The sequence below is a fragment of the Xiphophorus couchianus genome, chromosome 23 (genome assembly GCF_001444195.1).
Source record: "Xiphophorus couchianus chromosome 23, X_couchianus-1.0, whole genome shotgun sequence".
In the NCBI taxonomy this organism is placed as follows: Eukaryota; Metazoa; Chordata; class Actinopteri; order Cyprinodontiformes; family Poeciliidae; genus Xiphophorus; species Xiphophorus couchianus.
Window position 1 is genome coordinate 10,184,482 of NC_040250.1, and position 12,941 is coordinate 10,197,422.

Sequence of the window (12,941 nt, forward strand, 5' to 3'; positions counted from 1 at the left end):
TGTGAGGAATGAATATTTTTGCAAGGCATCGATTTTCCGGTAATCTGCACACATCAAATTCATCTCTTGCTTACATTTTTACTCCATCTATGGAGCTGCTGAATGCCTCCTGTAATTATTTTGCTTCCTGTTTTCCCTGCCTGTCTAATCTATTAATGTGCACCTTTCTTACAGGCTGTTCGATTTCTAAACATCAGAGAAGACAGCAGGAAAAACCTTCAGCATTGAATCCTTTTGTATCTAATGGATTTATCAAAGCTTATAATAACAGCTTAGATGGGCTGTAATTTGAAAAATGAGAGAATGAAGTAGCTCTCCATTAGGATGTGGTGCAGCGCTTAAAAGATGAGATTCAAAACATTTTAGAAAGGAAAAGTATTAAAAATTGACCAAAAACTGTTTGATTTGCAAGGTTTCTTCCTTAAGTATATCTATGCAAGCCTTTTAAAATAGCAGCACCCACTAACACTTAGTTTTGAATCAGAGAAAAGCAAGCAAAAACAAAGTCCTTGGTCATAAAGTGGTAATTTAAAAGTGGATTTAAATCATTGCTGGACATCAGGATGGTTAGTTTATGAAGAACTACCTTTTGCATGCCTTGCAGAGCCTGCTGCAGGAAGCTGAGCTGCTGTGAATGAGTGCTATCCTCCTCGCTGTGGACTGGCTGGTTCTTTCCCTGCTCCTGTTTGAGCAGCTCCACTTCGTTCCTGTAGGCGTCCAGCTGGCAGCGTAGCGAGTCGTTCTCCTCCTTTAAGGCTTCTGCTTGGGAAACACCTACAGACATAAAGACACACAACACATATTTTTTTAAATGTGCTGAGTGTTATGGGACTAATCAATTTGGTTACAGTGTAAATAAACAGCTTTTAATGTTTTTTATGCTTTGCACTGTGAATAAAAACTAAAAACCTGAAAGTTGGATAGTAACATTCACAGTAAATTTCTTTACTCTCTTGGGTGTTTGCAGGTATAGAAGGTGAGACAATATTTTATGACAGTACATCCTGAAAGCCAGAATAACAACAAATCTATTTGATAGATGCTTGCTAATAGAAGCCTCTCAGCTTATTCCCAAAGTGCAGAGTGCAGAGTCAGAAAAAGATCTTGTGTTTATTTATAAAACCGGTTACACTCAGGAACCGGAAAACTTCTAACAGCTTTTTTCCACTTAATTCTTTTGTGTCGTCCCTAAAGACAACACAGTGTAAGTTACTGCTACAACGCACCTTTTATTGGGATCAGAAGGACATTTTCCCACCTGAATTAAAATGACAAAAGACTGACAAATAAGTATGTGACAAAGAAAGAAAGAACTTGCGACAAACATTCTAGCATGTGAAGATTATTACTGGAAAAAAACAATTTTATCCGAATCTAGATCAACTATTTTACATTTTAATCCAAGATCATGACTTTTATTGTATTAAAAGTCATGTTTTTAAATGTTAAATGTTCCTGTCATTAACTGAATTAAAACATACAGTTGAAACCAGAATTTTATATATACTGAATAAAAAAAAGACATAGTGGCATGGGCTGAATGAGGAAGTCCAGTAGAACATTGAAGACAAAGATCTTCATTTTTTAAATGTTTGACCATATTGATCATTGTTACATTTGGAGGAAGAACTGAGATGCTTGTACCATCCTAAATGTGAAGTATTGGGGGGGGGCACAGCATCATTTAGTGAGTGTGTTGTGCTGCAGGAGGAACTGGTGCACTTAAACCCAAGCAAATTACTGCAAAGCTTGTTAAAGTAAACACAGAAGATTTTACCCAAATCATGAAGTTTAAAGGCAATGCTACAAAATACTGAGGTAAAGTATTGAGGTAAAGGTATGTAAACTTCTGATTTGAAGAGAATACAATAAATATGTCACAGATTCTTTCGCTCTCTCATTATTGTGACATTTATCAAATATAAATAATTTAGGTTATTCTAACTAACCTAAACCAGGAGATTTAACTTCAGACAGTGATAATTTAAAAAAACTTTTTATTCAGTGTATGCATTCTTCTGCATACATGACCAAAACATGCAAATGACAGATTCAACAAATAAACTCTGCCTCACACCACATCTGGTATTTTATATCATAAAGTGTGTAAAAAACATGAATTCTTTATCTATGGATCAATTAAGACAAAAATAAATCCACATGCCCGCTTCAGTTTCCAGGTAAGCGACTTATTTCTCTGCGAAATAACATCTTTCAAAGAAAATCCTGATGTAGTTTGTACACAAGCCAAGGACAGCCATGTCTGCAATTAACGCTGTATATTTGATTTCTTTCATTTGCTACCTTGCATGATTTTCATGTCAAGACACCAGAGTTGGTCTATTTCCATTATCCTGAGAATTTGGGCTCTTGTTCAGTCGGAATATTGGCGCACTCAAGAAAACAAGCTGCATTTTTGTGATCATGAGAGAATCATGGGGTGAAAATAAAATGATTCTTCAGTTCTAACCAGCAGCTTAGCATTAATTTATCCTTTAACAAGTACTGGCTCAAAGCCCAAAAGCTCAACATTTCTGTCAAAGCAGTTGAGAGACACTGAAACTTGACTTTCCATTTCTCATGCTTACATTGGATGCATTTTAATGTGAGATACACTGAACAGCAGACATATGGATCCTTCATTGGCAGAAAAATACAGATGACTTTTTCTGTATATAAAATATAAAAGCTCACATGCAGCAGCTTTTCACTTTCAATAAAAACTGTTAAAAGATTTTCATAAGGTTGAAATTCATTCAAATTTCTAATGCCACTCAAACATTTGATTAAGCGAATAAACAATGCAACAATATCTATTGTGCAAACAACAAGCACAATAGATAATAAATGTGCTTCACATGTGCCAAAATGCATTTAATTTATTCTTGTCTATAATCTTAATGTTCCAAAGACTCATTTTGCCCTCATTCCAGCTAAATAAAATAAAGAACTGAAAGACATAGATCAATTGATACTTTTTGAGTCATAGTGTTGATGACATTTAATGAGAAAAAATGGGGAAAAAAACAATTAAACCTGCTTCTGTTAAGATTTTTACTTAAATCCTAAATTAAAAAGTTAATTATCATTTTTAGAAAAAGGTTTAAAGAGACACTTGTGGCTCCGCAGGTTGAAGGTTGCAGTTTGTTTTAGACAAACATATGGGGACTGTCAAAGGAGTTTGTGTTTCTTTGCTGGATGTTTCTTGATGTGAAATTTTCAGCTTGAAAAACCAGTGAAAATGAAAATAATTATTTTGTATCATTTGGGATTTTGAGAAAATCTCTAATTATGTTAAGAAATTACTTTTATTAATCAAAATGACTAAAAATGGATATCCTAGATCAGAGGTATTTAACTCTAGTACTGCAGTGTCTCTGTCCTGCAAACTTCTGCAAAAGCCTTATCATTAATTATTGATTTTATTCAGGTGTGTTATAGCAGGGAGGCATCCTAAAGCTGCAGGTCAGTGGCACTCTTGGACTGGAGTTGCAGACTCCTGTCCTAAATTGTTCTTTAAAGAAACTAAACCTTGTTATCTCAAAAAGTGACATTTGCATTCAAAATATTTGTGTTCCCAATCTCCCAGTACAATTTGCCTCATTAGAAGTCTTTAGTGGTGTCTGGATTCATGCCATATCTGATAAATCAAACACCAGGAACGTGTTGACAATGACTGGAAAGTGTAATAATCCCAGAATATTCTGTCCAATAACTCTCTGCTGGATATTTGACCTGACCTGTAGTGCAGAGGCGGCAGACAGAGGGAGGCTTCATTATTGTGAGACCTGCCCGGCACCTGAGACGTCCAGCACTATCAGCTCGCTCGCCTTCTTTAGAGAAGAAGCTTTAAAAAAAGAAAAAAGCTAATTCGCTGTCTGAACAGGAGATAATCCTCATCCTATCTCTGTGTGTGTATATAAAAGGGTATCTTATTAGGGTTTGTGTAGGTGTTCATGAGAGCTGCCAGCAGTCTATCATCAAGGACCATTGGCAGTGTTAATGAACTCTTGCTGGGCGAGTGTGCGTGTCCAGATGGAGCTTGTGTGTGCTTCTCTTCCAGCAAAATGAAGGTTTGAGGTGAAAAGGGTATTGATCTGAGAGCCTCATCAGCTTGGCGAGAGGAGATGTCAACCGCGTGGCCAGATTCGGTTACATAACCAGCAGTGCTATCGACCCGCAGGAATGCACGCACACGCCTCCGGGCGCACATCCGCCAACAATAACCGGCGGTCCGTCTTTCTATTCCGCACATGGCTTAGACGCGAAGCTTCGATTCGCTTTGAAGAGGCTGCAGTCATAACACAGGTGTTTCCAGCAGGGCTTGTTGACATGTAAACATTCATTCTTAAAGGTTAGAGAGGAAAATGGGGGCTTAACACTTCAGCCTGTTAACACAAATATCAGGACGTGTCACATTAACACCCGTCACCTCCGCCAATCCTGTGGAATCGAGCGAAATGACAAGACTTTGACAGAAGCACTAATCCCTGATAGCTAAATAGAAAGGTTGCAAATGAGCAGACTGCAGCGTTTACATTTATTTGCATGGCAATTAGAGATGCTGTCATATTGGCAAATGGCAGAGATCAAAATAATGAACAGGGAGGAAGCGTATATGAGGAGAGCTTTGCATAAGGAACAGCTGACAGCGACCTTACACGTGGCGCTGAGTGGTTTCTTCAAGCTGCACCTGGTGACTACTCTCAGGTTATTGTTATGGGGCTTGAGAAATAAGCAACACCATTAGCTTTAGGTGCTTCAACACACACAAATAGACTCCTCTGAGGTAAAAAACTGATTATTATCACCCTTATAATCTGAAATATCTCTGTGTCTCTGTGTATATTTTTGCTGGAGTGAGGCGTGATGTACTTTGAACCTGTTTCTTTATTCGTGTAGAGCTGTAGGAAGGCTGTCAGATGTTTAGAGGATGATCACTGTCATTCCAGTCAAACACAACCATCTCCCTCAGTTATTTAACAATCGATGCGTTCGTCCTCAGGAGATCTCGATTGGTAGATTTCCTGTCAAGATGACAACAGCGCTGAGCTGCAGATGCGCACATGCATATGCATACCTGAGTCCTCAGAGTCTTTGCTGTCAGGAACGTCCTCCATATCATCGTCAGACATTTCCATCTCCTCTTCTCGCCTGATGCCCATCAGCTGCTCGTTGTGCATGTTTCTGATCTCCTGTGAAACACAGCGAAGGTAGCGGTGGGTGAGAACTGCCAAAACTCATGAGGACTTTTAAGGAGGTGCTGAACTTGACCGGGTGCAATCATCAGGAAAGAGTCCTCTTCTATAGTTAATGTGGAGAATAAGTTATGAGGAATATTTTAACGCGTAAGAGTAGGATGAAGGAGGATGAAGCTGAATGGAGATGAAATGCTTCAAAACTACGGAGCTGCTTCTCTTTTTACAGCTCAGACTGCAAATGAGACAACATGGGTTTAAACTTTACGACAAAATAGAGTCTGAAAGTTCAATATACTCTATTAGCAATACATTTTTGGGAAGGGAAAGGAAAATGGTAAACGGATTTCAAACGTTTTTACATTTAAGATCAAAAATGTATGGCATGCATTTCTATTCAACTTGCTGTAACAATACTTCATTGAGACAAATTTTGTCTTTTGCATAAATAGAGATTGAAAATTTTGCCCATTCATCTTTGTGAAATACTTCAAGTTCAGTTAAATTAAGTACTTAGCAAACCTTATGATAAATTATTAATTGGATTTAGGTGATCAGTCTTAAGTTTTAAGCCTTTTGAAGCATCAAACTGGGTTTCCCTCAGGATAACTTTGATCAAAGCATCTCCAAAGCATGCTGCTGCCACCACCACAATACACAACAGAGATGATGTCTTCAGGGTGATGCAAAGTGTTTATTTTTCTGTCAAACAAGTTTTTGCTTGTGTTTAGAGCACATCCTTTGACAAGTGTGTTCTGTCCCCTCTTTGGTTTGTGGTAAACTTTAAACATAAACTCTTAGAGCTTTCTTCTTGCCAACTTTACATAAAGACAATCTGTAGATCTCTGAAGTTTCTGGAAAGTTAGCGCTGCCTGTTTGGCTCCTTCTTTTGTCAATTTTAATGCCTGCCCTATTAAATAAGGAGGTTTGCTATGAAAACTTTTCGGATGGTGGATTGAACAGAGCTCTGCGAGATGTTCAAAGTTTAGGTTTTAAAAGCTAAAACTCAATTTTAAACATCTCCACAACTTCATCTCGACCCAGTCTGCTGTGTTACTTGGTTTCATTATGACGTTTGTTTACTAATGCTCTCTAACAAACCTCTGAGGCCTTCACAAAACATCTGGATTTGTACTGAGATGAAATTGCACACAGATTCACTTAATTAACTAAATAAGAACCTTCTGAGGGCAGCTGGATTTTATTTTGGGTATATTAAACAATAAAAGTGGCTTAATATAGAACACTTAATAGATTTTAATTAGTAAATAACAATAAAAACCACATATTCCTTTCCTTCCCACACTATTATGCACTACTTTGTGTTGAGCAATTACATACAATCTGAATAAAATGCTTTAAAGCCTGTGACTGCATTGTGACAGAATGTGCAAAAGTTTGAAACTTTTGTAGGGCATCGTACATTTAACAAAATTTGGAAAGATAAAAGACGTAAATTTAAACAAATACTGTGATTTCTCTAAAATTACTTACTGGTATCTGTAGTAAATAAGAAATGAAACAAAAAATTTTGCTTTTGTGGCCGCTATCACACTTCAGGTAAAAATATGTTGTCATTGTGCTGAGATCAAGAAAATTTATAAAGATTCTCAGTAAATAGCTGCTGCATCTCCAGCTAAGGATAAGAGAGATTCCTACTTAAACTGATTGAAATCACACTGCTGTGAAAAAAAGTCAAATGACACAGCTAATTTATTCAGAGCGGCCACCATCAAAACTAAAGCTGCAAAGATTTAACAAAGCATTTTAAAAGTGTAAAAACTGACTTGTTTTCATCCTAGAAATTAACTAGTTTTTCCACAAAATGACTAAAAAAAGGATTATTTTTAAACAGCTGTGTTAAAGCAGACTGTCCTGCTATTGCAGATTTTTAAGCAGCATTCTCATTTAATTCCCAACAACAACAAAAAAAAAAATCAGAGGAATGTTGAAAAGCTTCAAGTGAATTCTATAAGACTGAAAACTGAAACAAAAATATATTTTTTGCTAAAGGTAGCAGAGAGTATCTCAACCATCTGTCAGCTGACGTCACCAACCAAAGCTCATGGAAGAAGTCACACAGGTAACTCCACACACACCAGCACATGAAGAAACAACCCACTGGTGGGCATGAAGCCCACTGACAGGAGGCGGCAGCTGTTGTCTGACTGAGGAGCAGAGCTGAATCTATTTAACTCTGCTGCCTTTTCTTCCTCCCTGCCACAGAATCTGAATGAAGTAACACACTTCCTGTCGTGGCCTGTCTTCGCTCTGACCAAAGGCTTCCAGTATTGGAACCTCCAAGTCTGATTTACTGTGGAAACAGGGTTGCATCAGGCCATATTTTGCAAGTTAAAGAGTAATTTGTTGTGATGTAACACACATGTGAGGCCACATGTAGCTTTTTCACACCTTAAACAAATTCCTACGGTTTTCTGACCTTCGAATGTATGGTTGCATCTTGTAGTTCTTACTGTATTACCTCCTCATATTTAACCACAGGCTTTCAGTTCTGAGGAGGCTGAGTGCTCAGAAATAAATGACAGAGAGCAGAAGTAAAGTAGCTGCTGAAGAAATTCGAGCTCTGGTGAGACCTAGATACAGAAGGCTTGTAATAAGATGGCAAAATACAGCAGGAGGGCAAATAAATATGGAGCCGTAAGCCATCAGCACACAGAATCTGGCAAAAGTATTCACACTTTTTCATTTTATGACTAAAAACGTCTTTGTATTTTACTGAGATTTGATGTGATAGAACACAAAAATCCTGATTTTATTTATTTTTTACAGATAAACATGTTGAAAGTGTGGTGTACATTTTAGATTTAGTATCCTTACTTACATATGTCTTTCCAAATGTAGTTGGTAACACATTCACTTAGTGTAGTGTTTATATTGCTACTGTTTGTGTGTTTTTAATTCAGTCTCTTTTAAAGCAAGTTCTTGCCATTTCCCTAAAGATTGTCGGTCTTCAACCAGGCCACAATTATATATACAAAAATTATTCTTAATTTTTTTCAGAATAGTTAAGTAAAAGTGGCAACATTTTATAACATAATCCTGAAAGGAAACCTATTAAAAGCGACAAAAGACTTGAGACTGGTATAGATGTTTGCCGTACAGAAGGAAAATGGCCCTAAACGTACATCTAAAGCTGCTATTTATGTATTATAATGGCCCAGTCAAAGTCCAGACCTAGTCATAGTCATTTTGTATCCAATTTGTCTGAGGTTTAACTCAAAGAAGAATGGGCAAAACGATCAACTAAAAATGTCATTTGTAATAAATTGAAGAAAATAACATGTATTTTCATTCTACAAAGCAAACATAAGCTACTTTATGTTGATCTAAAATTTAACATAAAGGGTATAGAAGAGGTACTCAACATTCATCACTCATCCTCCCAGCGTGTATACAAACTGGCTTTCACACAAGCTTCTATTTTTCAGCAACAGATGGAAGATAAAATTTCAGGTCGACTGTTTTGATACTACTGAGAATTACATCAACAGTTTTGCTTTTCATCACCTACCTTATAAAGAGAGGTTTTAGTACAGGATGATTGCTGCTTCTGCCATGTCAGATTCTGTTATTATTCTGCGTGCGCGACTTAATGTGCCCCTAAATTGCAGCTTGAATCTGTTTGTCGAGCTGAAGTTCAAAGAAACTTACCAATCGAAATATGATCATAAATGGTCCATTAGACCCCGGACTGCAACACACTCCAGACCCTCCATTACATACAAACCATCATCATGCCAATTAATGTTCCATTTGGGAGAGTAAGAACACGGCAAGCACACAGTAAATTACAAAGAAATGCTGCTTGAATAACAAAATTCACACACTTTCAGTTCTCAAGATGCTGTTCCTGACATTTTCCTGTAATCCTGGCATCCTCTGGTACAGGGAAAAGAGCTTGTACAGATTTACCTGTGTGCAGGACACCATTAGAGATGGAAACAAACTCACCCAGCAGCTTGTATTCCTTCAGAGGGGAGGTGGAGAGAGGTGAGGAGAAGAGAGGAAGAGGATGGGGGGAGATGTCTGGACCTCTGCAGTGAGCAGACACCTGTTCTGCTGTCTTTCTTGGTTAAAAGTACTTACTATATCACTGTTTTTCTGTATTTCTTCTTAAAACATTTTAATAAAGATTTCCTTTTCCATGCCATAATGTGGGACTAGTTAAAACATAATAAAGTTGTCAATGAAGCATGAAACAGAAAAGCAGAACGTCTACTTTTACATCTTTTACACGCACAACAGAATGAAACCAAAGTGTACCAACCTCGACTTGTTTGCGCCACATGTCCAAGTTCTTGCGCTGAGCTTTGGAGAAATGGTCCCATGCCTTTTGTTTGGAAGCAGCTTGGAATACAGACACAATCTGTTCAACTGTGGCGGGATGCAGGGAAGGAGCAGAGACCACCCAGAGACAGAGACAGAGAAAGACAGAGAGCAGTTGGGAGGGAGCAGAGGAGTGAGAAAGTGGAGTCAACTAGGCATCAGTACTCTGTGTGAGCATGTTTGTGAGTGTCATACATACTGTCTGATGCCATGGCATCGCCTTATGGAAAGATGTTCCAAGTCACATTTGACAATTGTGAGTAATCACACAGTCATTCATGTTAAATTAACGTGAAATTTTTCAGATCTCTGAAAGTCTTTGGCTTTCAGTCGCCTTTTAGCTCAGTTTTAGTCAACGATCTGACCATTTTCAGAGGAATTTTTCACATGGTACCTTTCTTTGCTAGAGCATGACTTATGAATCATTTGGACATAAAAAAGGCTGCTAAACTGAAGGGATGTTTGATAAATGGGTGCTGGTCACCATGTGTGTTTACTATTTTTACACAAATACTTTGGATAGGAAAAGGTGCCACCGGATGTTTCTAGTAGACCATGCGTCATTTCATACCAACCATTCATATCTTAGGAGTGCTTTATATTCTCTTTGATAATATAAAGCCCTGCTAATAGTGCTTTAATGTTTTTGCAGACTTTGAAAACATCGCTGCACTTAGCTTGCCCAAATTAATTTTTCCAGATAAAATCTAATGAGCTAATTTACTTGGCAGTTTCATAAACTTTAAGTTGAATAACGTTTGACCTCTGTGTTGAAGTTTTGGTTATCAACTCTAAAAGAAATCTTCAAGTAGTTGGATGTTTATATTCCTGCTCTTTTTTTTGAAGAGGATAAAAACTGTTTACTCTGCAGTTGTTTTCTCTCCTCATATTCTCCACCCGTGATGTGGTGAATTCTGTACCCAGAATGCATTGCTGTAGAGCTACAGCCTGTAGTTCCAACGTAAACACTTAATCATCTACTAATATCCTGATGTGCTTTTTGACTGAAGCCCTAATGTGGTCGGTTAGGCAAAATCAGCAACAGTGTTAGCAATACACAACTATAAAACTAAAATCATGAGTGAAAGGTCTGTTGCAAAGAATCACTTCCTGAAGCGCAACGTAATACACTAACCTTCATTGAATTGTTTTGTAACTGGGACTGAATTGACTCAATATTTCTGTATATAAACTGCATCAGTTTGGTTTGCAAAGGGACTTAGGGTATTTGTTGTGAATTGGCACTAAATAAATAAACGGATGTGATTATTTTAATTTTACTCTCTCATATGACACCAGTCAAAGTACAGAGGTCTGCTTAAAAAGAGTATGCTGCCAAAATAACTGTGTATAAATGTGAATCAAATGAATCTCAGCAGTCGTAAAGTCGGAGTAAAAATGCACTGAATGGACGTCATTGAGAAGCCACTGTAAGACTTTGAATGTGGGCCAGAACCAGACTTAATGGAAAGGTGGTGTAATGTTGTAAAAAACCTTTACAACATAATACACTGAAATTAAATCAGTTTTATGATTATTCTTCATTTTAAATGTAATTTTTAGGTAAAGCTACCACCAGTCCAAATATATGTGTGTGTAAATATATGTGTGTGTATATATATATATATATATATATATATATATATATATAAAGAACTTAGGTGGTGGTTTAAAATTTATGCACAGCATTTCACATCCCAACTGTTAACTTTTATTATGTTTGCTCTACATTTGTTTCTCAACTATAAAACTGAAATGTTTTAGCAATTATTGTACATTAAAATAAACCAGGTGATGCCAAAAATGATGAGTCCCACAGACAGATGGTCTTATGACCTGCACAGTGTGGAATGGGAGCAGTGCCAAGTACTGTTTCCTGAGGAATATAGGGTCACCACGGCCAGAATGTTTTATTTTGTGCGAAAAATAACTGTGAAACTGATAAATAGGAACTTTCTGACAAACAAAAAAAGGTATGCAATATTAAATAAATTAATTACTGCAAACATGCCAGCATTACAGCTACACATAGGAACAAAGCTTACAAAAACTGCAGCCAGTTGTTTTATTTCAGGATACTGAGTCCATATGAGAGTGTATCAAATTCTGGCAAACTGCCTTTAGATCCTTCGTGGCATAAGCCATGAGGATATGCCTGATTTTCCTCTCTGAAGCTTTTCACTGCGAGTTTGCTATTAGATTTGCTCAGAGACTGCCGGTGGCCAAAAATAACCCACTGTTCTTCTGCCAGCATTGACCACGGTGCAGCTCCACTGCAGAACAGGTCTCTTAAGAACCTTACCCAAGGACGCCTTCTTACTGCCGCATTACAGTCTTCCTGATTACATATCCCTCTGCAGAGGACCTTTTTCTTTTTCACAAAAAGGTAAGAGCACATCAGACAAGCTGCAGCTCTACAGATAGTGTAGAGAATTAAGCTTTGACTCAGCTGTAAGAGTTGTTTTAGGATAAAACTGAATGAGACACAAGCATCGACTCTAGGGCCACTGCAGACCCTACCTGTGCGGTGATCTGCAGCATAGTGTTGACTCTTCCTCCTATCAGCTTACACCTCTGTTTAAAGTGGTTGTAGAGAACTGCATGGGAGGTCTGTGCATTTCTGAGGTTCAAATATACACACACAAATCAATAAAACTGGTTCTGTATGAATACGTGTGTTTGCAGGGTGCTGAGAGACAGAACAGCTCAGGAATCAATAGCATCTTCCCAGCACCCTGTAATTTGATGAACAGAGTGATGATGAAGGCAAAGAGAGACACTGAGCACAAAAAAAAAATCAACTTTCAGGACTGTGAGCTCCTATGCAGCTAGAAATATGGTGAGGCAGCATTTTTTTAAGTGCTAAAATAGAAATTCTTCTTCATTCAATGTAGAAAATATTAGAAGTGCATGTTTTCTCACTTGTTACAGCAAATATTATTAATATTGTTAAAAAGAATATGCCCTCTTGCAGATTTCAAATGATTTTGCTTTTAACTGTTACACTTAAACAGTTTGGATCATCAAACAAAAACTGTGTTTAAATCAAGATTTTATTATTAAGAAAAGAAAAGCCATCAAAGCCTTCCTGGCACTGTGAGCAAAAACAACCGCCATCAAGTGTTTTCATATTTTAAGGAAGAATTGCTTAAAAGTCGACAGACTGGAGGGTTTGAGCATGAACGCCCTTTTTAAGGACTTGCCACCACAGCTGGATGTATTTAACTCTGGCGTTTGACTAGGCCACTCCAAAACCTTCATGTATTTAATCTTTTAAACTACTCAAAGTGGACTAGCTGGTTTCAATTATGCTGCTGCATAACCCAGGTGCAGCTAAGGTCACAAACTGAATGGCAAACATTCTTCTTCTAGTTGAATTGTTGGTTCTTCAAATTA

The 12,941-nt window shown here is 37.5% G+C and overlaps 1 protein-coding gene across 4 annotated transcripts in view; it reads right to left on the reverse strand.

Moving 5' to 3' along the window:
- enox2 (ecto-NOX disulfide-thiol exchanger 2) overlaps positions 1–12,941 on the reverse strand; it is a 197,918-nt gene that overhangs the window by 18,408 nt on the left and 166,569 nt on the right. For all 4 annotated transcript variants that reach the window (XM_028008665.1, XM_028008664.1, XM_028008666.1 and 1 more), the window contains 3 exons: positions 9,487–9,593; positions 5,081–5,195; positions 587–774 (listed from right to left, as the gene is read on the reverse strand). In XM_028008665.1, coding sequence (XP_027864466.1) covers positions 587–774; positions 5,081–5,195; positions 9,487–9,593 — 410 coding nt within the window. The remainder of the gene's footprint in view (positions 1–586; positions 775–5,080; positions 5,196–9,486; positions 9,594–12,941) is intronic.